Source organism: Budorcas taxicolor, chromosome 2, assembly GCF_023091745.1.
Source record: "Budorcas taxicolor isolate Tak-1 chromosome 2, Takin1.1, whole genome shotgun sequence".
Classification (NCBI taxonomy): Eukaryota; Metazoa; Chordata; class Mammalia; order Artiodactyla; family Bovidae; genus Budorcas; species Budorcas taxicolor.
Window position 1 is genome coordinate 96743684 of NC_068911.1, and position 26770 is coordinate 96770453.

The 26770-nt window shown below is 38.4% G+C and overlaps 1 protein-coding gene across 4 annotated transcripts in view; it reads left to right on the top strand.

Moving 5' to 3' along the window:
• The window catches only part of GTDC1 (glycosyltransferase like domain containing 1), a 434499-nt gene that overhangs the window by 110440 nt on the left and 297289 nt on the right, over positions 1-26770 (top strand). For 3 of the 4 annotated variants that reach the window (XM_052658048.1, XM_052658056.1, XM_052658065.1), the window contains exons 3-4: positions 1055-1120; positions 6601-6804. The exons of the other annotated variant lie outside the window; for it this stretch is intronic. In XM_052658048.1, coding sequence (XP_052514008.1) covers positions 6626-6804 — 179 coding nt within the window. In that variant the 5' untranslated portion in view covers positions 1055-1120; positions 6601-6625. The remainder of the gene's footprint in view (positions 1-1054; positions 1121-6600; positions 6805-26770) is intronic. 4 annotated transcript variants of the gene reach the window in all.

Here is a 26770-nt window from a genome sequence, read left to right on the forward strand (position 1 = left end):
GGTTTAAAATTCCTATGTCCAAGCTATCACTTTGACTCATTTTATATTGCTAATTTAATATTTAGCATTTAACCATGTATCATTAAATCATAGTATTGATAATGAATTAAATTTTCATAAAGCTTTAATAGTGTAGCAGATTCTCATTCATCTGGTGTCACTGGGGGATAAAATATGCTGAAGATGAGGGTTTTTTTTTTTCCCCCCAGAACTGAAGCTTACTTATTTAAGCAGGAAAACTTAAAAGTTGTTAAAAACTTATCTGAGACATTTTTCATGCTCTTTTAGGTATGAACAGATTGTCTGTTTACTCATAAAATATCATCATTCTAGTGTCATGTAGAAAGGACATGGGCTTTCTGTTTGGTGTTTATTCTCCAGTGTAGGAAGTTTTTTGTTTGTTGCTTTTTTCCTTTTAAAATACCGCACTCCTTATTTTGATATACTTACTCCGTTTAATTGTTTCAGGGCTTATCATCTGTGGTAGTACCTGTACTAATACTTTAATGGATTCATAAATCCATGCACCTCAGTAAGACATTTGGCTGCCTGTAGGCTCACCAGCATCTTTTGGCAAATCCCTGATCACAGCCTCCTGCCATGGAGGGAACCCTCTCATCCTCTGGAGCAAGGACTTTCAGTGCTGAGGCCCTGTTACTTCTGCTCCCACTCACTCACTCACTCTCCCGTAGCCGTTGCTATAGGTGCAGAATTGTCTGTATTACTTCCCTGGTGTGCTCATAAGCACCTCTAGTGTCAGGGTGACCATTTGTAGTTTTCTGAGATTATTGCTAAAATGGGTAAATGGTATACTCCCTTTATCTTTTAGTAAATTCCAGCATAACAGCAAAGGTTCTTTTTTAACATGGTGTTTTTTTTTTTTTTTTTAATACTGCTTATGTGTTTCCAGCAGTGTTTCTAAAACAAAACAAGCACAGTGAAAGTATTTGAGCTGTTCTTTAATGTGCTATAATGACATTTGGTTTGAATCTTATGTTTAAAAATCAGCTTCCCTTCTTTTGCTTGCACCTAATGGGAATCATCTTTCTGCCAGGTTGTGCTTAAAGAAGACTATAAGGGAAGAACATATTTTCTTCTTGCCGCAAACATTGCAGTAGAAGTAAGTGGGGAACTGCCAGGATATGTCTGTCTCCACAAAATAAGCAGAACAAATTTCCATGAATCAAAGCCACTAAGTATAGTTTTCAGAGATGGTAGGACATAGTTACTTTCCCTCGAAAAATACCCCAAGTGCAGGCACACCCTTTGGCCACTAGAAGAATGTTTCAGTAAACGCTAGGTCAAACCTGTACATTTCACTCTTCTAACTGAGCTATTAAAGGGGTGGAAATCTACTATAACTATAATCTTTTTCCCCTTTTCTATTTTTCAACCTCCCACATGCTTGATGTTCAGTTCTGCTTACTGAGTGTCTTGAATCTGCAGCGGCACCTACACGCACTGCCTCCACAGTGGCTGATGGTTTGCAGATAACTCATGATTCAGACCCATAAGAAACATCTGTAACTGCAGGGCATGATACGTGCTCTAGATTAATCATGGAAAAGGGCAGAGTAATGAAGAATCAGAATGCTTTTTTTCCCCGAATATTAATGTTGCTTTGAGATTATATGAGTGGAATATTCTCTAGAGTGGTTTATATCACCTTCTATCACTTGGGGAAATATCTCAGGTCATTTTTATAAGAAACTCTTAGAGAGTTTCTTTTAAGCATATACACCTTAGTGTGACTAGGTCAGAGGAAATAAAGCAAGATAGTAGATATATATCATATGATGCAGTAAGCAAATTAATGTTAAACTGCTTGTATTTTTTCTTGAAAATCTTGATATAATTTTAAAAATTACCTTTCATTGGTTTCTTTTTTGCTTTCTAGAAGTTTCAATCATTTGAAGGGCAAATGGCTACCATTTTGTTAAGCTTTGGAGGCTGTTCATTAATGTATTGTATACAGCATCATACAGGTGAACCTGAAAAAATTAAGCTGCATAGCTCAGTCTCTGAGCTTACTTCTTCCTCACACAATCTGCAGTATTCTCAAATTCATATTTGAAATACAAGCTGCTGAAGAGGAATGGTTAACACCCAGTTCAGTTAAGTTCAGTCACTCAGTCATGTCTGACTCTTTGCAGCCCCAGGGACTACAGCACGCCAGGCTTCCCTGTCCATCACCAACTCCTGGAGCTTGCTCACACTCATTTCCATTGAGTCAGTGATGCAATCCAACCAGCTCATCCTCTGTTGTCCCCTTCTCCTTCTGCATTCAGTCTTTCCCAGCTTCAGGGTCTTTTGCAAGGAGTCAGTTCTTCCTATCAGGTGGCCAAAGTATTGGAGTTTCAGCTTCAGCATCAGTCCTTACAATGAACATTAAGGACTGATTTCCTTTAGGATGGACTGGTTGGATCTTCTTGCAGTCCAGGAGACTCTCAAGAGTCTTCTCCAACACCACACTTAAAAGCATCAATTCTTCAGTGCTCAGCTTTCTTCACAGTCCAACTCTCGCATCCATACATGACCACTGGAAAAACCATAGCTTTGACTAGACAGACCTTTGTTGGCAAAGCAATGTCTCTACTTTTTAATGTGCTGTCTAGATTGGTCATAGTTTTCCTTCCAAGGAGCAAGCATCTTTTAACTTCATGGCTGCAGTCACCATCTGCAGTGATTTTGGAGCCCAAAAAAATAAAGTCTGCCACTGTTTCCATTGTTTCCCCATCTATTGGCCATGAAGTGATGGGACCAGATGCCATAATCTTAATTTTTTGAATGTTGAGTTTCAAGTCAGCTTTTTTTAAAATATATTTTTTAAAATTTACTTTATTTTATTTTACAATACTGTATTGGTTTTGCCATACATCAACATGAATCCGCCACGTGTTCCCAATCCTGAACGCCCCTCCCACCTCCCTTCCCATACCATCTCTCTGGGTCATCCCAGTGCACCAGCCCCAAGCATCCTGTATCCTGCATCGAACCTAGACTGGCGATTCATTTCTTATATGATATTATACATGTTTCAATGCCTTTCTCCCAAATCATCCCACCCTCTCCCTCTCCCACAGAGTCCAGAAGACTGTTTCTCCTCTTTTACCCTCATCAGGAGACTCTGGTTCCTCTTTGCTTTCTGCTATAACGGTGGTGTCATCTACGTCTCTGAGGTTATTGATATTTCTTCTGGCAATCTTGATTCCAGCTTGTGCTTCATCCAGCCCAGCATTTCACATAATGTACTCTGCATATAAGTTAAACAAGCAGGGTGACAATATACAGCCTTGACGTACTCCTTTCCCAATTTGGAACCAGTCCTTTGTTCCATGTCTGGTTCTAACCTTTGCTTCTTGACCTGCATACAGTTTTCTTAGGAGGCAGGTAATGTGATCTGATCTTCTTATCTCTTTAAGAATTTTCCACAGTTTGTTGTGATCCACAAAGTCAAAGGCTTTGGTGTAGTCAATAAAGCAGAAGTAGACGTTTTTTTGGAACTCTCTTGCTTTTTGTGTGATCCATGATCCAACGGATGTTGGCAATTTGATCTCTGGTTCCTCTGCCTTTTCTAAAACCAGCTTGAACATGTAGAATTTCTTAGTTCATGTATTGTTGAAACCTTGCTTGGAGAATTTTTAGGATTACGTTGCCAGCGTGTGACATAAGTGCAATTGTTTGGTAGTTTGAACATTCTTTGGCATTGCCTTTCTTTGGGATTGGAATGAAAACTGACCTTTTCCAGTCTTGTGGCCACTGCTGAGTTTTCCAAATTTGCTGGCATAGTGAGTACAGCACTTTCACAGAATCATCTTTTAGGATTTGAAATAGCTCAGCTGTAATTCCATCACCTCCACTAGCTTTGTTTGTAGTGATGCTTCCTAAGGCCCTCTTGACTTCAGACTCCAGGATGTCTGGCTCTAGGTGAGTAATCACACATCCTGGTTATCTGGGTCATGAAGATCTTTTTTGTATAGTTCTTCTGTGTATTCTTGCCAGCTCCTGTTAATATCTTCTGCGTTAGTTAGGTCCATACCATTTCTGTCCTTAATTGTGCCCATCTTTGCATGAAATGTTCCCTTGGTATCTCTAATTTTCCTGAAGAAATCTCTAGTCTTTCCCATTTTATTGTTTTCCTCTTTTTCTTTACATTGATCACATAGGAACGCTTTCTTATGTCTCCTTACTATTCTTTGGAACTCTTCATTCAAATGGGTGTATCTTTTCTTTTCTCCTTTGCTTTTTGTTTCTCTGCTTTTCTCAGCTATTTATAAGGCCTCCTCAGACAACCATTTTGCCTTTTTCCATTTCTTTTTCTTGAAAATGGTCTTGATGTTTGTCTCCTGTACAATGTCACAAACCTCTGTCCATAGGTCTTCATGTACTCTATCAAATCTAATCCACTGAAGCTAACATCCACTGCCTTTCAATTGCCTGTTCTCCTTTCCTTGGTGAATAGGGAGCTGTGATTGAAAAGAACTAATTTTAAAATGCTGGAGGATTCTATCTTTACTCCTGAAGTTCCCTGGTGGCTCAGATGTAAAGAGTTTGCCTGGATGCAAGAGACCCCGAGTTAGATCCCTGAGTCAGGAAAGTCCCCTGAAGAGGGGATTGGAACCCACTCTAGTATTCTTGGCCTGCAGAATCCCATGGACAGGGGAGCCTGGAAGGCTATAGTCCATGGAGTCGCAAAGAATTGGACATGACTGAGTAACTAATACACACGCGCGTGCACACATACACACACTCCCCCCCCCCCCCCCCAAGCTGGTTTAGCCTAATATCTGGGGAGGTGTGGGGGTTGTTTGTGGTGCAGAGGTGGGGGTGAGGGTGGGGTGCTGGTTGGGAAGTACCTAATTACTGTTTGTCAGGCACTGTGCTTCAATTTTATCCTCACAACACATCTCTGAGGTTAGTACTATTATCCTCATTTTAGAGAACGTGAGACTAAGTCCTGCAATGTTAGGTAACTTGCTCAAGATCATACAGCTAGGATGTGACAGCTTACCTTCTAACCTGTATCATCCTGACCCAAGGATTCATGCCTTTCCCACGTGAGAAACACTGCTTCCTTATTTTGCATATAAGTGAAATACGTTTGTATGTCTTCCCCCAAAATGCTCGTTGGATGATTTAGATATCAAGAAATAAGATTTTTCACTTCAGTTATTTCTTTGAGAACCATTTGAGACTTTCTGCTTTGAAATCCGATTTAAGCAGACATTGCCTTGGCTGAGCAAGGTAAAGCACAGTTTTCTTAGGATCATCATTGAGTTTTTGGGACTAATAATTTTGTGCAGCAGCATTATTATGGAAAGCAATATGCTGCTTAATGAATGGTGTTTACTTAAGTCATAAAAGAGAATTCAAACATGGAATATTTTTTAAACAATGTAGTTGTTATATACTGAGTGATATTTCTAGTTTATTTCTTATACGAAATAGCATGTAATTTGAAATGCATATATAAGTTTTTATATTCATACATATATTTTTATTTCACTGAGCACATTAGCAAAAGTCTTATTATTAAAGTAAAAAGTTGCTTGACAGCCAATTCTTTGTGATGAAAATTTTACCACATCTTTAGTAGCAGTGTTAATTATCGCTCTTAATGCTTTTGTTGTTTAAAGAAAGATGGTAGAAACTTTGGTGTTCATAAGCATGTAGCTTTACCCTATTTTTTCCATCTTCCTTTGGGGGTGGGATATTGACAATAGTGAGGAAGTGGCCAAGTGTCTCAAGAAATTGTATCCTAAAGATTTTTAAGACTAGAGAGTTGATATTTGAGTATGAGTGTGTATTCTTCTAAATATGGATTCATTGGAGGCACTGGTAGCTGATGAATTGATAGATGGATTAACATGAGAGTTCCAGAATCAGAGAATTCCTGAACTGGAATGGGCCATACAAATGCAGGGCTATGTAGTGGCATTCTTAGTTAGGACATGAGTTCAGTGACTGTCCAAGTCCAGAGAGAACTGTAGGCCAAGGTAGTGCTGAGGTTACTGAGTCAGGGTCACAACCATTCCATCCAGGAAATGAGACATCGAAGTAGGAGGGGACTTTAAACTTCCTGGGATAGGAGAAGAAACTGAGTTATTTGGAAGTAATCTTAGGACATGAAGAAAACAGAAATCAAAAAAATAAGCCATCTTTCTTTCCTCTTATGAACATAAATGGTATACAAATATTGATTCCCAAATACAAATCTCGTGTTACATATTTAAAAAAAAAGTGGAACAAGGGCTTCCCTGGTTGGGAGTCCAGCTTCTGGTGCAGGTGGCGTGGGTTTGATCCTGTTTTGGGGAACTAAAATCCCACATGCTGCAGGTTACCTGAGCCCACATGCCAGAACGTGGGAGAAGCCTATATACCTCAATGAAAGATCCCACATGTCACAACTAAGATTTGATGCAGCCAAAAATAAATAAATACTAAAAAAGGGAAGATACCATAAAATAGAATAAACCTGTTTAAAAATGTGTCTGTAAATGATTTTATTTGCTTTCTGGATATAATATTTGAACATATTCGTTTTAAAGCAGTTATACATACATATATTTATATTTGAATTTTTTTTTTCTTAATATCTAGGATCTGTGAAGGTTTGAAAGGGCCAATGAGTATTCTCATCATTGAGGCATTCTATGGTGGGTCCCATAAACAGCTGGTGGATCTGCTTCAAGAAGAGTTAGAAGACTCTGTCCTTTATACCCTGCCTGCAAAGAAATGGCACTGGAGAGCAAGGACATCAGCTTTGTACTTCTCTCAGAATATTCCCACCAGTGGTCATTACAGGTAATTAAAGCCCAGGCTGCGTCTCCAGCCTGTTCCAAATGCACCTGTTCTAAGGAGCCTGTGACTCTGTTAGCCTCTGTGAGATTTCCTCCAACTGTGTAATTGGTCAGTATGACTACAGTAGCTATTCCTGTAGAGACAGCAGAGCAGCCGGGTACATTGACATTCTGAGGACACCAGGCTGGTAGGAATGTGGCCTCGTTTAGACCCTCCATGCCTCTTCTCATTTGTCTTGTCCTTTTAGCACATGCACGTGTGGGTGTATGATGACATTATTTTGGCCTGAGATGAGAGTTGATCTTGTGCATACTTGTTTTTTTTTTTTTTTACTTCCATAACCTCTCATACCTCTTTGGGTGAGTATGCTGTTTTAGGGTGTCTGCTCTGTACTAGGAGCTAAGGTTGGAAGATGGATATGACCAAGATGAATATGACTCTTACAGGTTTTTAAAGACTATTCAGTTAGAGATGGATATGCAAGTGCTGTGAGAGTATGAAAAGGGGAGAAGTTGATTTCAACTGTCACAAATTGGAGGTCACTTTATAGAGTAGGTCACCTTTGCTTACTCTGGAAGGATGAATAGATTTGGGGACACAGATAGGGGACACAGATCTCAGTTTTGAATTTTGCATCGCTAGGCAGTGGGAACTAGGGGGACCTATTAGAAAGTCTCATGAGACACACTGAAAATCTGAATGGGAACTACTGATTCCATTTTAAGGAAACAAGTAGAATGAAATCCCTCTGGAACATCCCTATTGCCATGTGTCTCTTGATGGTTAAGTAGTAGATGATTATCCTACTGTGGTTTACATATCCGATGTTCTTACCACTCTGGACCCTTCTGTGTAGGGCTACATTGATGTCGGCAGTAGTGAGGAGTGCCAGACTGATAGTGAATGGAGTTCGAGACAGGTTGTTAGAGTGAGGGCACATTGCAAGCTGCAATGCCCACCTTGGCTTCAGCAGCCATATCCATCTGCTGCTGCTTGTAGGGTGGAGCAGTGACAAGGGAGAGAGCAGCTTGAGATTTAAATGTAGGTTGCTGTTCTTAGTAGTAATTTGGGGGATTCAGAAAATAGCCCATTTAGTGTATGAAAGCCATGCATCACCTCTGAGAATTCAGGTTGTCGGATGAAACAGCAGTGAACGCTCAAGCCATGTTGCTTGGAATTTAAAGGTAAAAACTGTTTGGGGGCGTGTTGAGAATTTTGTATTTTTCTAATCTAAAGTGTATTTTTCCTTACATAATTAAATGTTTAATATTCTGGTGTCACCAAATGAGTATTGTAGATTCACTAGTAGTATTAGAAATTTCAATGCATGTATCGATAAAAAATCTTAAGGGCAGTGACAAGCCTATTGCTGTGTTAAGATCTGACTGTTTATAGTTGCTTTCACATCTCATTTAATTGTGTTTTTGCAGCACCATTTCCATTATATTACTTAAGGTCAAGTGATCAGGTTGGCTTTATGGCACATTTTCATTTAACATTACCATTTGATATAATACATTCATACGTACCAAATGATACGATACATTTGTACAGTGATTTGAACATTGAAATGAACCATTTTTCTATCTGCTATTAGATTTCATTTTGATTTTGCAGTATTTCTGGATGGAATTATTGTATCAAAAATATATGTGTATGGCTAGCATGCAGACAAACACTTCTGTGTGCATGGCTTTCCCACTGTTTGAGGTCTGAAGCATTTGAGTATGAACATCATATTGGTTTTTGAAGCAGTCTTATTTGGGTGGTAGGTTTTTGGAATATGATAATGTAGAGTTTTACTTTCTGATAGCCATAAGCTCCAGGTCCTATCAGCGGTATCTGTGGTCTTTCAAGCTCAACCATTTAAGCTGCAGTTAATGGTACTTATTAACCTAATCAGACTTCACTAAAAGATATACCTCGCTAGTCTAACTTACAGTTATATTTGACTAGGGTTAACTTATCTACTGTTTACCAAATAATCTTTTTGAACACTTTTAGAAAAATAGCAGCAGCTTGCAAACTTATACTGAGTTAAGAAAATATGCTCACTCAACTCTAGATTGAAGTACAAGAATGACATTTTGTTATACCAGATAAATCTGATCTCTCTAGAGACTTTTAAAGATACAAAATCGTCTTGATTTCTGTTTGCTCCCTCTGTTTATACATTTGTCAAATGAAATCACCAAAATTCATAAAGATAAAATGAGTAAGCATCAATATTGCATACTAGGCAAAAATTACTCTTAACTAGTAGGAATGTATCTGATGAGAAAGACCTGGAATGTAGGTACACAGGTTATTTTTTTTTTAACATCTGTACATGTAGTCATTGTTTTTATAAGCTTGTTATCTGGGTAATATTTTATTAGTAAAAAAATAAATTCACCAGCCTAATTAATCAGTTTGATTCTGCTTTATCTTGACGACAAAAGGAATACATCATGATTCACGTTTAGAGCTGTTTAATTTTTATTACAGATTACAAAAGCTCCGCGGTTTATTTTTCTCAAGAGTAGTTTGGTAATTATTAGGTTATATTAAAGCTTTGCCTTCTGGAAACTTCACAGAATGCAGAAAAATGTTTCTGAGGATGGGCCTCAATTTCATGTTCTGAAATGTATGAGTCATTTGTCCCAGGATCAAGCAATTTCTACTTTCTTAAAATATACCTAGAGTAGGCATCAAAGATATTTCATTCTTTTTTCCTTCTGCAGCATCTTTACTAAACTGAAAGGATCACTCTTAAAATCATTTTTTCTTCACTCTCTGATGCTTACTATTATATATAGTTTAATTCCATCTGAGGTATTGTAGCAGATACTGATCATTGCCCACTTAACTACCCTTCTTTCTTGTTGACAGAATCAGTTTTCTTTGGGGTGGCTAAGTACCCAGCACTTGGGAGTAAAGCTTGACAGACCTAAGTCATCGTGATGATCCCGTTCTCTGGCAGATTGTCCAGGCTTTCCTTTGAAGCTAGTGCTGGATTCTGGCAAATTTTGATTTAAGTAGATGACTTTTGGGGTTTCTTCCAACTAAGTTTTTTGTTTTTGTTTTTCTTTTAATAAAAAGAGAAAGCCATCTACCCTTCTCTGTGTTTGACTGTGGTTATGATCTCTACAACTGGGAGGTGACAGCTGGAGGACGAAACACCTGGGCTGTCAACAATATCTGATGAAGGGCTGTGAGGCTGTAGCTCCTTAGTTCTCTGAAAACCCTCTCTGGCTAAAGCATATAGATATATTTTCTAAAATGAAATATATTTCCTTTTAAGTTCATAGCGAGCACAGTGAGAGAGGAACGGTAGAGGGTTGTGGAAATTAGAGTGATCACCTAGCTTTGAAGCTGTGATTGCTTAGTTTTCATAAAGGGGACAGGTTAACTGAGTTGTTATATGTTACATTCTTAAAATGAAATGTTGGGCAGAGTTAACCTGAATTAGGAAGCTTTCCATATCCTCTTATCGGAACCTCTCCAAGACAAGGGACCAAAGGTAAGGTGACAGACAGTGTTATTGGATGCTATCTTTTGTACCAAGAAAGGAGGTTCTAAGAACGGAACAGTGGAAGAGTGCACTGGAAATGAATGAAGATAGTTGCCTGGCGATCAGTGGAGCAGAGGCTGTTGGTGCCCCACCCACTCCCCTCCTCCTCTCTCCTGCTGCATGTGCCCTGGTCAGCTTCCTGCCATCGGTCTCGTCAGCCCTTTGCCTGCAGAAGCAGCTGTGGACAGCACGCCCCAAGCAACCCTCCATCGCCCCTCAGATGAAATCATTCTGAAGTGTGAACACTAGAGAAATCATTAACAAAGATTCCTCCCAAACCCTGTAAGCCAGGAAATAAAAGCATAATTCTAAATAATTCATGGGTCACAGAAGAAATTATCGTGGATACTAAAAAACAGAACTGAGTCATAGTGAACATACTGCATGTCACAATGTGGGTTGCATCTAAAGTGACAAAGCCACATCATCTTTAATAATTAGATTTGTTTTTATTATTATTTTTTAAGTTGTGACATTTAGAACTTTCTAAAGCTTATGGCCAAGGGAGGGTAGGGCCCCTCTTACTTGAATCTAGGCATAGTACTGGGAAGGAAAAATAAAAAGAACAAAAAATAGTGAAATTGAAAGCACACACACACACACACACACACACACACACACACAAGCATATGGGCTTCCCTTGTGGCTCAGTGGTAAATAATTCGCCTGCCAAGCAGGAGATATGGGTTTGACCTCTGGGTTGGGAAGATCCCCTATATAATGAAATGGCAACCCACTCCAGTGTTCTTGCCTGGGAAATCCCATTGACAGGGGGGCCTGGTGGGGTCACAAAAGTGTTGGATATGACTCAGAGACTAAGCAACAACAACAAATATATATATATATACACACACACACACATATATATATATATGTATATGTATATGTATAAAATGGAGATGAAAAATCTTTCCAGGTTCAATGGTTAGGAGTAGAGAAAGGAAAAATCATGATAATCAATACCAGTTAGGATTTGTATGGCTACAAGAAACAGAAAACCTACAAAACTGAGCACTTTTGTCATGTAACACAAGTCTGAAAGAGGCAAGGTAGCCCTGGTGTAAACCGACCTGCACGGGGACCCAGTCCCTGTCTGCTAATGGGGAGATTTTTTAGTTAATGCGACAATATCTTTAATGATTATAATTCCATTCAGATTTTCCATTTCATTTTGAGTAAGGTGTTAACAAGTTATGCTTTTCTAAGAAATTATCCACTTTGTCTAATTTTTCAAACGTATTAACTGTTCGGAGAAGTTTTTCCTTTGGAGCTCGTCTCTCTAGCTTTTAGCTGTAGAAGTCACTCATCATTTGAATTTTCCTCTCGTGAGGTTTTCCTTTTTTAAAATTATAGGGTAGACTCATGAAGACAGATACCATTCTGGTTTGGGATGCTCAGTGCCTGCCATTCCCAAATTAGCCTCAAACTGCTATACTGTGACGTTCTCCACTTGGTTTATAAACTTGGCGGGAGGTAGCATTCCAGTACTGCCCAGCTCAGTGTCCTTATATCATCAGTTGCATGCACTTCTTGGGGTTTGGATGATGTTCTGACACTGTGTAAATAATAGTGACAGTAGGTGTGATACAGCATCCCATAGTCCGACCCATACGTGACTCTTTTATTTTATGAGAACTGGCCGAGAGTTTTCCTCCTCACTGTTGCCCAGCCAGCCAGCTTTCATATCCTGTAATGCCTAACTGTGGGATTCTCTCTCTCTCTCTCTCTTTTTTTTTTTCTACCTGTCTGCTCTTGTGTCCAGGCAGTGCACACAGCAGCTTTCTAGTATTTGTATGGTGCTTAAGGCTTTGTTCACAATATCTCATTTCAGTGAACTTTCCTCTGATTGACAGTATAAAACCATTTGGACTTGAGGTTGAAAATATAACTGACCCAATGCTACAAAAATAGTGTGATACTGAAAACCAAATAACTGGCCATTCAGTCAGTCTCTGTTTCACTATTTTTCTCTGGCTTCTCCCTCCTCTCTCTCTCTCTCTTGTTTTCAAAGCCATGAACACATACTCTAGCACATCCTTCATTGCAAAACTGGAAATTAACCGTATTACATGCATCCTAAAGAAGAGTTTCCACACTGTATCTTTTCTGCTTTTCTCTGTGTTTCTTCTTCAGTGCTGTCAAGAAGTAAAATATTCCAGTAGCAGGAGAAAAAAAAGTTTTCTTGTTATGCAGTTCGTAGTTTATTCTCACCATTGACTGCTAATTCAAAAGTGTTTGTATAGTTAGTAGCCTGCATTGTGAACCCACTGTTTCCAAAGAGCTAAGCACAACAGTGTGACATCAAGTGCATGTTTTGAATACTCCTTCTAGCATATTTTAAAGATAAAATTTCGCTTTTAAGATTCTGTACAGCCCCCAGGTAACAGTGCATCTTTATGTACAATATTATTTTATTTAAACAGACCCTGTACCTTAAAGATCTGTGGGGTAAATCTTCCATATGTTTAATCTTTTGAAATCTGACAATTGTAGTTTAAAAGACAAACTAGATGTTTTATTCTACTTTTACAAAGGAGAGAAAATCATTATTTTCAATGAAGGAAATGGAAAGGGCAAAAAAAAAATTCCCCAAATATCCTTAAGTGGATGAAAAATCATACTTGTTTAAAAATGCTTTGGCTGTAGAGTAAGGACCTTCATAATTTTGCTTTTAGAAGTAACAGCTTATTTTTTATATAACAATTGAAACTGTGAATCGAATCTTAGAGCGCTTCTAATCTAGTTGTTTTTCCTTATTTTCATTGTACTTCCACTCCTGACGTTTGTTTATTGCAGAAGGCGTTTCTGCTTTATTAAGGTCTTAGTCAATGAAATATGTTTGCTTTGGGAGCTCTATAGGGTGAGCACAGAGCTGGATGTCTGACATCCTGAAGCTGTGGTGCAGCTGTTCTGGCGTCCTTCCCTTCTCTTAAGCCATCTCTCTTAGGAAAGCTTTCATGCTCACCGATTTCCTTGGAGAAGGGGATGACAGAGGATGGGATGGTTGGATGGTGTCATCAACTCAATGGACATGAGTTTGAGCAAACTCCAGGAGATAGTGAAGGACAGGGAAGCCAGGCGTGCTGCAGTGCATTGGGTCGCAAAGCATTGGACATGACTGAGTGACTGAAGAACGACAAGCTGACTTTGGACACATTGTCCTGTTTAGTAAATGACTGATTCTTCTCCATCTTTCCTTAGTTTATACTTTGTGGTTCTTTCACATGATAGACCTGCCAGCCTCCTGACCAGCCAGCCCATAAGGATAACTGTAGGCAGAAACCAGGAGGCCTTGTGCTCACAAAAGTGCTGCATGTCTCTTTCATTATCCTATCTTTCTAAAGACCATAATCCTCTATTTTAGTAAATTTTTTTCCTGTAAGCAGTCTTTCCTGTGTTTCTCCTTGCTCACTGTCTCATGCTGATCATCACGACTTAATACTCCCTTTTTAGGAGAAATTCCTGTGATTGAATATAAGTAGTTGAGAGAAGGCTGGGGGAAGGGTGGTTTGCCCAAAATTTCCCCCAGACTGGTTTTCTTTTGGCTCTTTTCCAAGCTTTTTTTCCATTTTACCCCCTTCATCAGCATGTATTAAGAAGTTATATTAATGCATATATGTGGAATCTAGAAAAGTGGTACAGATGAACCTATTTTTCTGGGCTCTAGAATCACTACAGATGGTCATTGCAGCAATGAAATTAAAAGATGCTTGCTCCTTGGAAGGAAAGTTATGACCAACCTAGACAGCATATTAAAAAGCAGAGACATGACTTTGCCAACAAAGGTCCGTCTAGTCAGGTTATAGTTTTTCCAGTGGTCATGTATGGATGTGAGAGTTGGACTATAAATAAAGCTGATCGCCGAAGAATTGATGCTTTTGAACTGTGGTGTTGGAGAAGACTCTTGAAAGTCCCTTGGACTGCAAGGAGATCCAACCAGTCCATCCTAAGCAAGATCAGTCCTGGGTGTTCATTGGAAGGACTGATGTTGAAGCTGAAACTCCAATACTTTGGTCATCTGACGCAAAGAGCTGACTCATTTGAAAAGACCCTGATGCTAGGAAAGATTGAAGGCTAGAGGAGAAGGGGACGGCAGAGGATGAGATGGTTGGATGGCATCGTTGACTCGATGGACATGGGTTTGGGTAGGCTCTGGGAGTTGGTGATAGACAGGGAGGCCTGGTGTGCTGCGGTTCATGGGGTCGCAGAGTCGGACTCGACTGAGCAGCTGAACTGATAGAGACACAGATGCCTAGGATGGACATGTAAATAGGGGGCAGGACAAAGAGGAGGGTGGAACAAATTGGGAAAGAAGCATTGACATATATACACCACCATGCATAAAATAGATAGCTGGTGGGAAGTTGCTGTATAGCTCAGGGAGCTCAGCTCGGTGTTCTGTGATGACCTAGGAGGGTTGGTTAGGGGTGGATGGTAAATGAGGTCCAAGACGGAGGGGATATATGTGTACATATAGCTGGTTCACTTTGTTGTACAGCAAAAACTAACACAACATTGTAAAGCAAGTATCCTTTATTTATTTATTTTTCTATCCATATGACATTTTATTTTTATTTATTTATTTATTTATTTATAATTTTAAAATCTTTAATTCTTACATGCGTCCCCAAACATGAACCCCCCTCCCACCTCCCTCCCCATAACATCTCTCTGGGTCATCCCCATGCACCAGCCCCAAGCATGCTGTATCCTGCGTCAGACATAGACTGGCGATTCAATTCTTACATGATAGTATACATGTTAGAATGCCATTCTCCCAAATCATCCCACCCTCTCCCTCTCCCTCTGAGTCCAAAAGTCCGTTATACACATCTGTGTCTCCTTTGCTGTCCTGCATACAGGGTCGTCATTGCCATCTTTCTAAATTCCATATATATGTGTTAGTATACTGTATTGGTGTTTTTCTTTCTGGCTTACTTCACTCTGTATAATTGGCTCCAGTTTCATCCATCTCATCAGAACTGATTCAAATGAATTCTTTTAAGAAAAAGAGCCAGTGTCTAATCTAATACTGCTGATGGAAAGGCAGGTTTGACAAATGGGGACACACAGTGCTGATACTTAGTAAGCATTTAGTAAACTCTGTTGATTGAAAGACAATTTAGTGCCTGTATATCCAGTTGCTATACTAGGAGCTTGTATTAAATAATCCTGAATTAAAAACCATCAGTGACTTCCTCTTGCATATCTTAAGAGTCCAGATTACACCCAGGACTCATAGGGCCCTGCTTACCTCTGCCACCTCATCTCTCAGCCCCGGCAACTCACTGATCTGCTCTAGTAGTGACACTGGCCTGTCCTCTTATTCACAAACAGCATACTCTTTCCTGCCTCAGGTCCTGTTGTTTCTTGCTGGTCCCCTAGCTGGTTACACTAACTCATGCCTGCTCTCCACACCTTTACTTACCTTTTCCATCCTTCCTCTTCTCAGAGAGGCCTTGCCTGATCACCCTGTCTCTATTTCAGCATCCTTTTTTTCTCTCCACTCTGCAGTTACATCGCATATGATTTGTGATGATTTTCTTTGTTTGATTTTTTTCTTTGTTCTCTAAGTCCCATGATGACAAGGGGCATAGTTGTCTTGTTTACCATTTTTATCCCCAGTATTTAATATGCTTCTTAGCAGATAGTAGCTGTTGAGTAAATACGGTTGAATGAATGCTTTCATATCTGTGGTTTTGAACATACAAAGTATAGTTGCAATTGGCTTTGCTAATTTGCTGTTTTTTTGTTTTTTCTCTGCCTTCAGCACTACTAGAATCCTGTGTCCAGGGATATCATCTCTTCTACACAGAAACTGCTTAGAAACATTTATAGGCCTGTGTATTAAGGGCCTCAGTATTATGGGATTAAACTAAAGAATTCCTTATACACTTACTCACTCATTTTTATGGGCTGTATTAATCATACTATGAAATCAGTCATCATTCATTATGTAAATTTTGATAATAAAAAATACAATTTTCTGGAATTTCCCCTGTATAAAAAATGTTTTTGGAAAAAAAAAAGTTTCGTAGTTCAGGAAAGTTATAGAATCTAGAATATGTATGAGATATTTTATAAAATTTCACATTATTGTATTTAAGGCTTTTTAATTTTGCTAGTGGCCACCCATCAAGAGTGGGCTTTTTAATTTATGGTGTAGAAGCTATAAGATAAATGAGAGATTAGAATTTGGCCCAAAGAAGTGTTTAGCTTGGCCACCCAATTATTTAAGCATTTTTAATTTTTACTGCTTTTAAGACAGACAGACATTCTTTGTTTTGGTCACAAGTACAACTAGTTACCATTGCTTTATACTGACTTGTTTCTAGATTTATGGTACTTAACTAGCCATTTAGGCCTTTGTTGTGTGTCTCTGGTTTATACTCTGTCCAAGAATGCATCTTCAGATAATCTTAAATAAAATATATTTACATGCACATATACATGAAAGTGTTCATTAAAAGAATATAAATCACTCATGTTGGAAAGAAATAATACAAAACAGTAGGATAATCAGCACTTCTGGGTTCTAATCCCATCTCTGCCATCAATTAATTGTTTGACCTTGGAAAAGTAATTTTTTTAACCTTAAAGTCTTATTTTTTTTCATCTGTAATTAAAGATTTTAGTTTCTTCTATTGAGTTCTATGATATTATAAATAAGGCATTAAAATCAAGATCAAGATTTAAGGAATTCTAAGACAAAAACAAATTTATTCTCTCATTCAACTTTGTTATCAACTACTGCTTTATTTAATACAGAAATGATTTTCTGTCTTGCTTGTATATCTTCGTGAACATTTTACTTTTATTTTTAGAATTAAGAGGCTTAAGCAATAAGTCTTTCCAGTAGTGCTTATATCTTTTAAGTTGTTCTGATATAGCTTATTAGTTGTTTGGATATTCTGTCCCACCCTCAGGATTTCATCATTATATTTGCTTTTTCACAGAGAATGTGGCTAACCTTTGTGTTTAGCTGTATGTCTCTACAGGGCATAGAACGTAATACAGGTACACTAAATACTGAAGATGTTACTGTATTGACCTTAGTCTACAGTAACAGAACAAACAATCTCTAAAATCGTGGTTTAACATAAACATGTTCTGAGCTAGGAAGAATTGTGGGACATCAGATTGGGAGGATAAGGCAGATTTTGTGTAGTTCATGAGCATTCTTGAATTCAAGGTTAAGAATTTAGGGAGCTTTTGCTTTAGGCTATGAGTATCCCTTGAAGGGTCTTCGCAGGTGGCACTAGTGGTAAAGAACCCACCTGCTAATGCAGGAGATGTAAGAGATGTGGGATGGATTTATAGGTCAGGAATATCCCCTGGAGGAGGGCATGGCAACCCACTCCAGCATTCTTGCCTGGAGAATCCCATGGACAACGGAGCCTGGCAGGCTGTAGTCCCAAAGAGTCACAAAGAGTCGGACACAGTTGAAGCGACTTAGCTTGCATGCATCCATCCTTTGAAGACTGTCTTACTCAGGACCCTGTTAGTTGCACATAATACACTCCAATTCAAGATCACTTAAACATAAGGGAAAATGTATTGGCTCATGTAACTGAAAGTCCAGAGTGACTCCAGGCAAAGCTGGATCCAGTGATTCATTAGGCCTCTTGTTTTCTTGACTCTCCTTTCCTCTGGTGTGGCCCTCTCCAAATGGATCTTTCCCAGAGCTGAACTTCTCTCTCACCTGCTTAGTTACCCTATCTGAAGGAGTGTACCTTTCTCTTGACAATTGTAACCAAAGTCCCAGATTGAGTGGAAGGACTTTTTTTTAAAATTGTGTGGTCTTTGAATTTATTACTGTGACAAAGAACATCTAATGTCATGATTGGCCAGACCCAGGGTCACATGGCCACTATGGGGTTGACCGCCCCCGAACCTTTTGAACTGAGTGCAAGAGAGCAAAAGGAAATTGCACTGCTACTATCTGAAGAAGAGGAAGCAATGTTTTGCAGGTAAGTCACAGTGAATACTGCAGTCAAACATGGAAGTGAGGTAAGGAAAACTGTGTACAGGACAATTATTACATCTGTTATAGGATGGAGACCATGGATGAGCGTAGAGATGGCTATTGGATTCTTAACAGCTAATGTAGAAGTAGATTCTGAATGAGAATAACAACAGTAGGGATGATAAAGGTAAAGGAAATAGTATGAATGAAATTTATATTTGCATTTCACTAGTTTTAAAATTTGTCTAGGAACTAAATTGAAATTTACCCTTATCCTATCTATGAAAAAAATATTTTATATACAAATTAATTTAGGAAAAACCACAGAGAGCACAAACTACTTTATTAGTTATAATTATTTTTAAAATAGCTATGCTAGTTGTAAATCATTTATATTTACCCATCAAACTGAATCAGTGGGTTTACTTTGGCAGCATTTTAAGTTATTCCATATATTTTAATACAACAAAACTTACTTTCCTTTAAAGAATTAATGTAACACTTAATAAAATTTATAACATATATATATATACACACACACACGTATGTGTGTGTCAGTGTACATGTTACATACACATACACACATAGTCAATAAGAGATTCACTACTTGGTATTAACTTCTCAAACTTATCACCCACTCCCCTCAAAAAAAGGGAAAAGTCAGGTATTAAGTGTATCTATGCTGAATCCCAAAGTAGAAATGAATGAGTGAAGCTTGTGGTTGTCACTCAACTTGTACTCAGTTTTAGGAAAGCCAGTGTCTTCCTCAGTGGTCTGGATTGGCAAGGCGTCTGTTTGAAGAACACACACTGTGGGCCAGACACAAATGATAAGAAGGTGATTAAGGCTGTATGCTTTAAGAATGGAATTACTTCTCTTGGATATAGTTCTATTCCTTTTACTTATTTATTTTCTCCTGTACTCTTTGGACAGTGTTCACTTGAATCAGCCTTTCTAAAGCTGTCAGATACTAATATGTTTCTAGGAAAATCTGCACACGTGGTAACCTATCTTTCACTACAATAGTAGATCTGAAAATATAGGGGATTTTTTAGCCCATAGTCTGTTTTTCTGTATATTGAGATATTTATTTATATACAAACTGTTTTGGTGATTTTCAGAAAATGAAAGTGGCTAAGAATGTGAACTAGTTTTTTTGTTATTGGTTTTTTGTTTTGACTCCATCATAACCTTAAGTAAAATGAAAACTTTTTTCATGAAGTCCAATTATATTAAATGCATATAATATTTGTATATGGTGCATGTCTGTGTATGTACACACCATTTGTATTGTAGAGTTTCTTATTCAGATGTAGTGATTCTTAGCTTTTATTTTGTGACATTGCTGAATGTCTTCAGTCTTCTCAAAGGGGATTTTTAAAACGTTTTAAAACAAAGAAACAGCAATTCATTTTTATTGAAAAAATACTTCTCTATACCATTTTATAAGAAGATTGTTGCCAGGAATTCAAGCAATAGCTTAGTGCCATTATCACAAAGGTTTGGGAATCCTTGACTCTTGCAACAGGTGGAAATGGAGTTTAACTCAGGGGCTCATAAAAAATGATTAGGGGAACTATGTAATCATTTTAGTAGCAGTATTTTTTCCAAGTATTTAAAAATACTTAATGACATTCATATTTTATTTGCAGTACTTTTTGGAAAATGTAAGACAAGAGAAGTAGAGGTTAAAAACTGAGATTGTGCTCTGAAATTTGAGTATTGAATATATGAGTAGAGGAAATGGCAACCCACTCCACTGCAGAATTCCATGGACAGAGGAGTTCATTTGGTTGCAAAGAGTCAGACACGATTGAGTGACTGACACTTTCATTTTATGTAAGTAATCATTTTGCTTTTTGTTTGGGTCTGATTTTGTTATTTAGAACTGGGAGTAGGAAAAAGAAGACACACATATACATACACACAAGAAGAAGAAACAGTGGCAGTTTTAGATTTGAGGTACCTGAAAAGCATTCAGTCTTGTGGAAACATGATCTTAATATTTGCCTTCCTTCAGTCAGTTTTATTTTAGATAAAATGCAGGCAGATGGTAGTGATCCACTTAAACAGTGTTGAGTTTTCTTTATTTTTTTCTCCCATGGAAAAAAGCTCCCAGAAAACTTTTGTTCTTTAATGTGTTCAACATGCATATACTTTACAAGTATTAACTAGTATTAAAAATGCAGTTTCTAATTAGATGTCTAAATCTGAGAGGAGTTGTGGTGAATACCAGCCCCTTAGAATTACTGAAAAAGGAAGTTTTGAGAAATAGTTGGATAAATAGTTTTCTTTTTGGCTTGCTCTGGCCCCAAAATCAGAGGAATTTGCATTATCAGTGTTTAAAAAGCTGTCATGTTCTAGGGTTTCTAATGCATATTGCCATTTTTGATGATAAACCCTTAAGATATTGATTATATCAAAACTTGGAGAATTCATGACACTTACATTTTGTTATGACCACAGTACAAAAGTTACTACTTCAGTTATTATGGATTTTTAGTCTTTAGAAGAGCATTAGTAGTTACAGACTTGGTATGTCTTAGGTTTTAGAGAGATTGTAGGAAATCTGTAAAGTAACATCACAACTTGGTTTTGTTTGCTATTTTTGTTTTACATTTTAAAATGTGGGGGGTGATGGGGAAATCCCTTCTTTCCGAATTTATCTATATGAGTCACCTGAAGCCTTCCCTCTAATAGAGTTTAATGAAATAGTGCTATTTGAATCAGTATTTCCACATTTGCAATTCAGAATATTCAGTTTGAAATCATCAGCATTCATTTCCATTTCTGTTTTACTTTTCAATTTGTCGTACAATTTTTTTTTTTAGCTGCTAAGCATACTAAACCAAGAATGTCTTCTTTTTTCATAGACATGGAGCGTCAGTGTTCTCTCACTCTGTCTTGCTGACTAATGTGGTATTTGTTCACAGCTCCAAACCACAGGTTAGACACTTAGATATTGACTAATCTTGACTTACAAATATTAGCCACACAATGTGAATTCCTTCAGTGTTTGGGCATTCCTAGGAATGTTTGACGGGTTTTAAGTTTCTCTTTGTACCTGTGGGTTTTAAGTTTCTCTTTGTACCTGTTAGATGAATTATTACGTAGTAACTGTGAGGGACTTGGGGAGAACACTGGACTCTTAGAAGTCAGAGGAGCTGAATTCAAGACAAGGTTCAGCCACTTAGCTATCAATGGGCAGATTCATTGTCCTTTTGTGTCTTCATCTGCAAGACAGTGAAAAGAAAAAATAATACCTGTCTCTTTATCTTCAGGGTTTGTTATGAGGATCAAGTGAGATAACGTTCAAAGAATATTTTGTAAACTGAAGATGCTATTGTGAAATTAGAATTTGTGCTGTTCTTCTTTGTAACTCATTTGTTCTGAAATTTTCATTTTCAGGTTATTAATCTCTAGCTGTTATTTTCTTTTAAAATACAAGTAGAAGAGATGGCATAAAATTAATACTTTAATTAAAAAAATTTATGTTTCAAGAATGTTTGGCCCGCAGCTACAATACGCTGCTATGTTTGTTCATCAATACAGATGGTTCATAGTGATTGGGGGAAATGATAGTATGGATATTATTCAGATATTTTTGGTTTCTATTTAATTTATTTCCGTTGTGGCATCTATTTTGAATTATAACTGAACCAGCAGCAGTCAACTAAATATTATAGTGGGTGTGTGTCTGCTCAGTTACTTCAGTCATGTCCGACTCCTTAAGACCCTATAGACTGTGGCCTGCCAGGGTCCTCTGTCCATGGGATTCTCTAGGCGGGAATACTGGAGTGGGTTGTGGTGCCCTCCTCCAGAGGATCTTCCCGACCTGTGGATTGAATCCATGTCTCTTAAGTCTCCTGCATTGGCAGTTGGGTTCTTTACCACTAGTGCCACATGGGAAGCCCATTATAGTGGGTTGTTATTGTTGTTGAGTCGCTCAGTCATGTCCGACTCTGCAACACCATGGACTGCAGCACACCAGGCTTCCCTGTCCTTCACTGTCTCCTGGAGTTTGTTCAAACTCATGTCCATTGAGTGTATGATGCTATCCAACCATCTCATCCTCTGTTGCCCTCTTCTCCTGCCCTCAATCTTTCCCAGCATCAGGGTCTTTTCCAATGAGTCAGTTCTTCACATCTGGTGGCCAGTGTTGGAGCTTGAGCTTCAGCATCAGTCCTTCCAATGAGTATTCAGGATTGATTTCCTTTAGGATTGACTGGTTTGATCTCCTTGCTGTCCAAGGAACTCTCAGGAGTCTTCTTCAGCACCATAGTTTGAAAGCATCAATTCTAATGAATTGAAATAGTGGTCAGATTTGTATTTCTATAATTAGAAAAAGTGAACTAGTACTTCATTGTTGATTCATTTTTTTCAGCTAACATTTGTTTAATAATTCTAATTTTGTAGGTGTTTTCCCAGGTACTTGATTGATTTGAAAAAAATTGATTTGAAAAAAATTCTGTGTTTATGAAAAAGGTAAAATGGAAGGTGGCTAAATTAAACCCTTGTCTGTTAAAGACTTTAAAAGAGGAAAAAGGTGTACATTTGTGTCATGGTTCTAAATGTTTGACAATATCTGCTTTTTTTTTTTTTTTTTAAAGAAAAGCAGCTTTCATACCTATTGAAAAAAATGACTGTAATTTTGTAACACAAAAGTAGGTTTTTCACATGTACAGTATCAAGTCTTTGTTTAAACCCCAAAGAATTATATGAATGTCTGAGCTTTCAGAAATTTTACATTAATTTTAATAAAAGAATAACAGCTGAATATCCTAACTGCCAAAAATATTTGTTAAATGGAAACAAGTGTTCTAATATGTTTATTTCAAGTTGATATGAATTTTAGTAAACATAACAAGTTTCTTATTCACAGTAGAAATGGCCATTTTAGGTCAGCTGTATCACTGGCTACCATATTTGTGCAGATCATTTAGCTGGAGTGTATCATCTTTAAAACTAATTATAAATGTGCTTGAAAGCTTTTTATTAGTAGGTAAAAATTTTGAATAGACCTTGTATGTATTAGTTTTGCTTTTTTCCCACCGTGTAGAAGTAGACTTTCCTTATTTCTTTCAGTATACTTTCACCTTTGCTAATTGGAGGTGAAGGTAAAATACGACTGCAGGTGAGCTGGAGGAATCTGTTTGCCGAGCTTATTGCAGAGAAAGTGACCTAACCTGCTCATTTGACTTCCTCTGTTTTTTTAGACATTGTATTTGAATTATTTCTTATACCTGGTAAGAGTTAGTTGTTGTTGAGTCGCTCACTCATGTCCGACTCTTTGCAACCCCATGGACTGTAGCATGCCAGGCTTCCCTGTCCTTCACCGTCTCCCAGAGCTTGCGCAGACTCATGTCCATTGAGTCGGTGAAGCCATCCACCATCTCATCCTCTGTTGTTCCCTTCTCCTCCTGCCTTCAATCTTTCCTAGCACCAGGGTCTTTTCTAATGAGTCAGATCTTCACATCAAGTGGCCAAAGCACTGGAGCTTCAGTGTCAGCATCCATCCTTCCGATGAATATTCAGAACTGATTTCCTTTAGAATTGACTGGTTTGATTTCCTTGCAGTCCATGCGACTCTCAAGAGTCTTCTCCAATACCACAGTTTGAAAGCATCAATTATTCGGTGCTCAGTCTTCTTTATGGTTCAACTCTCACATCCATACATGACTTCTGGAAAGACCATAGCTTGGACTATACTGACCTTTGTCACCACAGAGACCTTTTTCTCTGCTTTTTAATATGTGGTTTAGGTTGGTCATAGCTTTTCTTCTAAGGAGCAAACGTCTTTTAATTTCATGGCTGCAGTCACCATCTGCAGTGATTTTGGAGCCCAAGAAAATAAAGTCCGTCACTGTTTCCATTGTTTCCCTATCTATTTGCCATTAAATAATTCGACTGGATGCCTTGATCTTAGTTTTTTGAATGTATAGTTTTAAACCAGCTTTTTCACTCTCTTTTTTCACCTTTATCAACAGGCTCTTTAGTTCCTCTTCGCTTTGTACCATAATGGTTTTGTCATCTGCGTATCTGAGGTTATTGATATTTCTCCCAGCAATCCTGATTCCAGCTTGTGCTTCATCCAGCCTGGCATTTCACATGATGTACTCTGCATATAAGTTAAATAAGCAGGTGACAGTATGCAGCCTTGATGTGTGCTGTGCTTAGTCATTCAGTCATATCCAACTCTTTGTGACCCCATGGACTGCAGCCTGCCAGGCTTCTCTGTCCATGGGGATTCTCCAGGCAAGAATACTGGAGTGGGTTGCCGTGCCCTCCTCTAGGGGATCTTCCCGACCCAGGGATTGAACCCAGGTCTTTTGCATTGCAGGCGGATTCTTTACCATCTGAGCCACCATGGAAACCCAAGGATACTGCAATGGGTGTCCCTTCTCAGGGGGTCTTCCTGACCCAGGAATTGAACTGGGCTTTCATGCTTTGCAGTTGGATCCTTTACCAGCTGAGCTCCCAGGGATGGATGAAGCACAAGCTGGAGTCAAGATTACCAGGAGAAATATCGACCTCAGACATGCAGATGGTACCACCCTTATGGCCTTGACTTACTCCTTTCCCACTTTTGAACCAATCTGTCATTCCATGTCCAGTTCTACTGGTTGCTTCTTGACCTGTACACAGGTTTCACAGGAGGCAGCTCAGGTGGTCTGGTATTCCCAGCTCTTTAAGAATTTTCCACAGTTTGTTGTGATCCACACAGTCAGAGGTTTCAGTGTAGTCAATGAAGCAGAAGTACATGTTTTTCTGAGATTGTCTTGCTTTTTCTGTAATCCATTGGATGTTGGCAGTTTGACCTCTGGTTCTTCTGCCTTTTCTAAATCCAGCTTGAACATCTGGAATTTCTCGGTTCATGTACTGTTAAAGCCTAGCTTGGAGAATTTGGAACATTACCTTGCTAGTATGTGAAATCAGTGCAGTTGTGAAATAGTTTGAACATTCTTTAGTACTGCCTTTCTTTGGGCTTGGAATAAAAACTGACCTTTTCAAGTCCTGTGGCCACTGCTGACTTTTCCAAATTTGCTGGCATATTGAATGCAGCACTGTCACAGCATCATCTTTTAGGCTTTGAAATAGCTCAGCTGGAACTCCGTCACTTCCACTAGCTTTGTTCGTCATGATGCTTTATAAAGCCCAGTTGACTTCACGTTCCAGGATGTCTGTCTCTAGGCGAGTGATCATTCTGTCATGGTTATCTGGGTCATGAAGATCTTTTTATATAGTTCTTCTTTGTGTTCTTGCCACGTCTTCTTAATATCTTCTGCTGCTGTTAGATCCATACCGTTTCTGTCATTTATTGTGCCCATCTTTGCATGAAATATTCCCTTGGTATCTTTAATTTCCTTGAAGCGAACTCTGGTCTTTGGCATTCTGTCGTTTTCTTTTATTTCCTTATATTGATCGCTTAGGAAGGCTTTCTTATCTCTTCTTGCTATTCTTTGGAACTCTGCATACAGATAGGTATATCTTTCCTTCTCCTTTGCTTTTTGCTTCTTTTCTTTTCTCAGCTATTTGTAAGGCCTCCTCAGACACACATTTTGCCTTTTTGCATTTCTTTTTCTTGGAGATGGTTTTGATCACCACCTCCTGTACACTGTTACACATCTCTGTCCATAGTTCTTGAGACACTATGTCTATCAGATCTAATCCTTTGACTCTCTTTGTTACTTCCACTGTATAATCATAAGGGATTTGATTTAGGTCATACTTGAATAGCCTAGTGATTTTCTCTACCTTCTTCAACTTAAGTCTGAATTTGGCAATAAGGAGTTTATGATCTGAGGCACAGTCACCTTGCGGTTTTGTTTTTGCTGACTGTATAGAGCTTCTTCATCTTTATCTGTAAAGAATATAATCAATCTGATTTTGGTATTGAGCGTCTGGTAAGGTTCATGTGTATAGTCATCTCTTATGTTGTTTGGAGAGGATATTTTCTATGACCAGTGCATTCTCTTGGCAAAACTGTTAGCCTTTGCCCAGCTTCATTTTGCACTTCAAGGCCAAACTTGCCTGTTACTTCAAGCATCTCTCGACTTCCTACTTTTGCATCCCAGTCCCCTGTGATAGAAAGAACTTCTTTTTTCGGTGTTAGCTCTAGAAGGTCTTGTAGGTCTTCAGCTTCTTTGGCATTAGTGGTTGGGACATAGACTTGGTTTGTGATAATGAATGGTTTATCTCAGAAATGAACAGAATTTATTCTGTCTGCAGAGAGATTGCATCCAAGCACTGCATTTCCAAGGCAGAGTAACGCACCCAAGTACTGCATTAGCCTGAGATTGCACCCAAATACTGTGTTTTGGACTCTTGTTAAAGAATTAAGTAAAACTAATAAGCACTAACTACTGACAATCCTCTTCTCAACTTACCCTCTTCCAGACAATTCAATATCTTCTTTCATCCATTTCTTTTGCTCTTCATTTTCGATATTT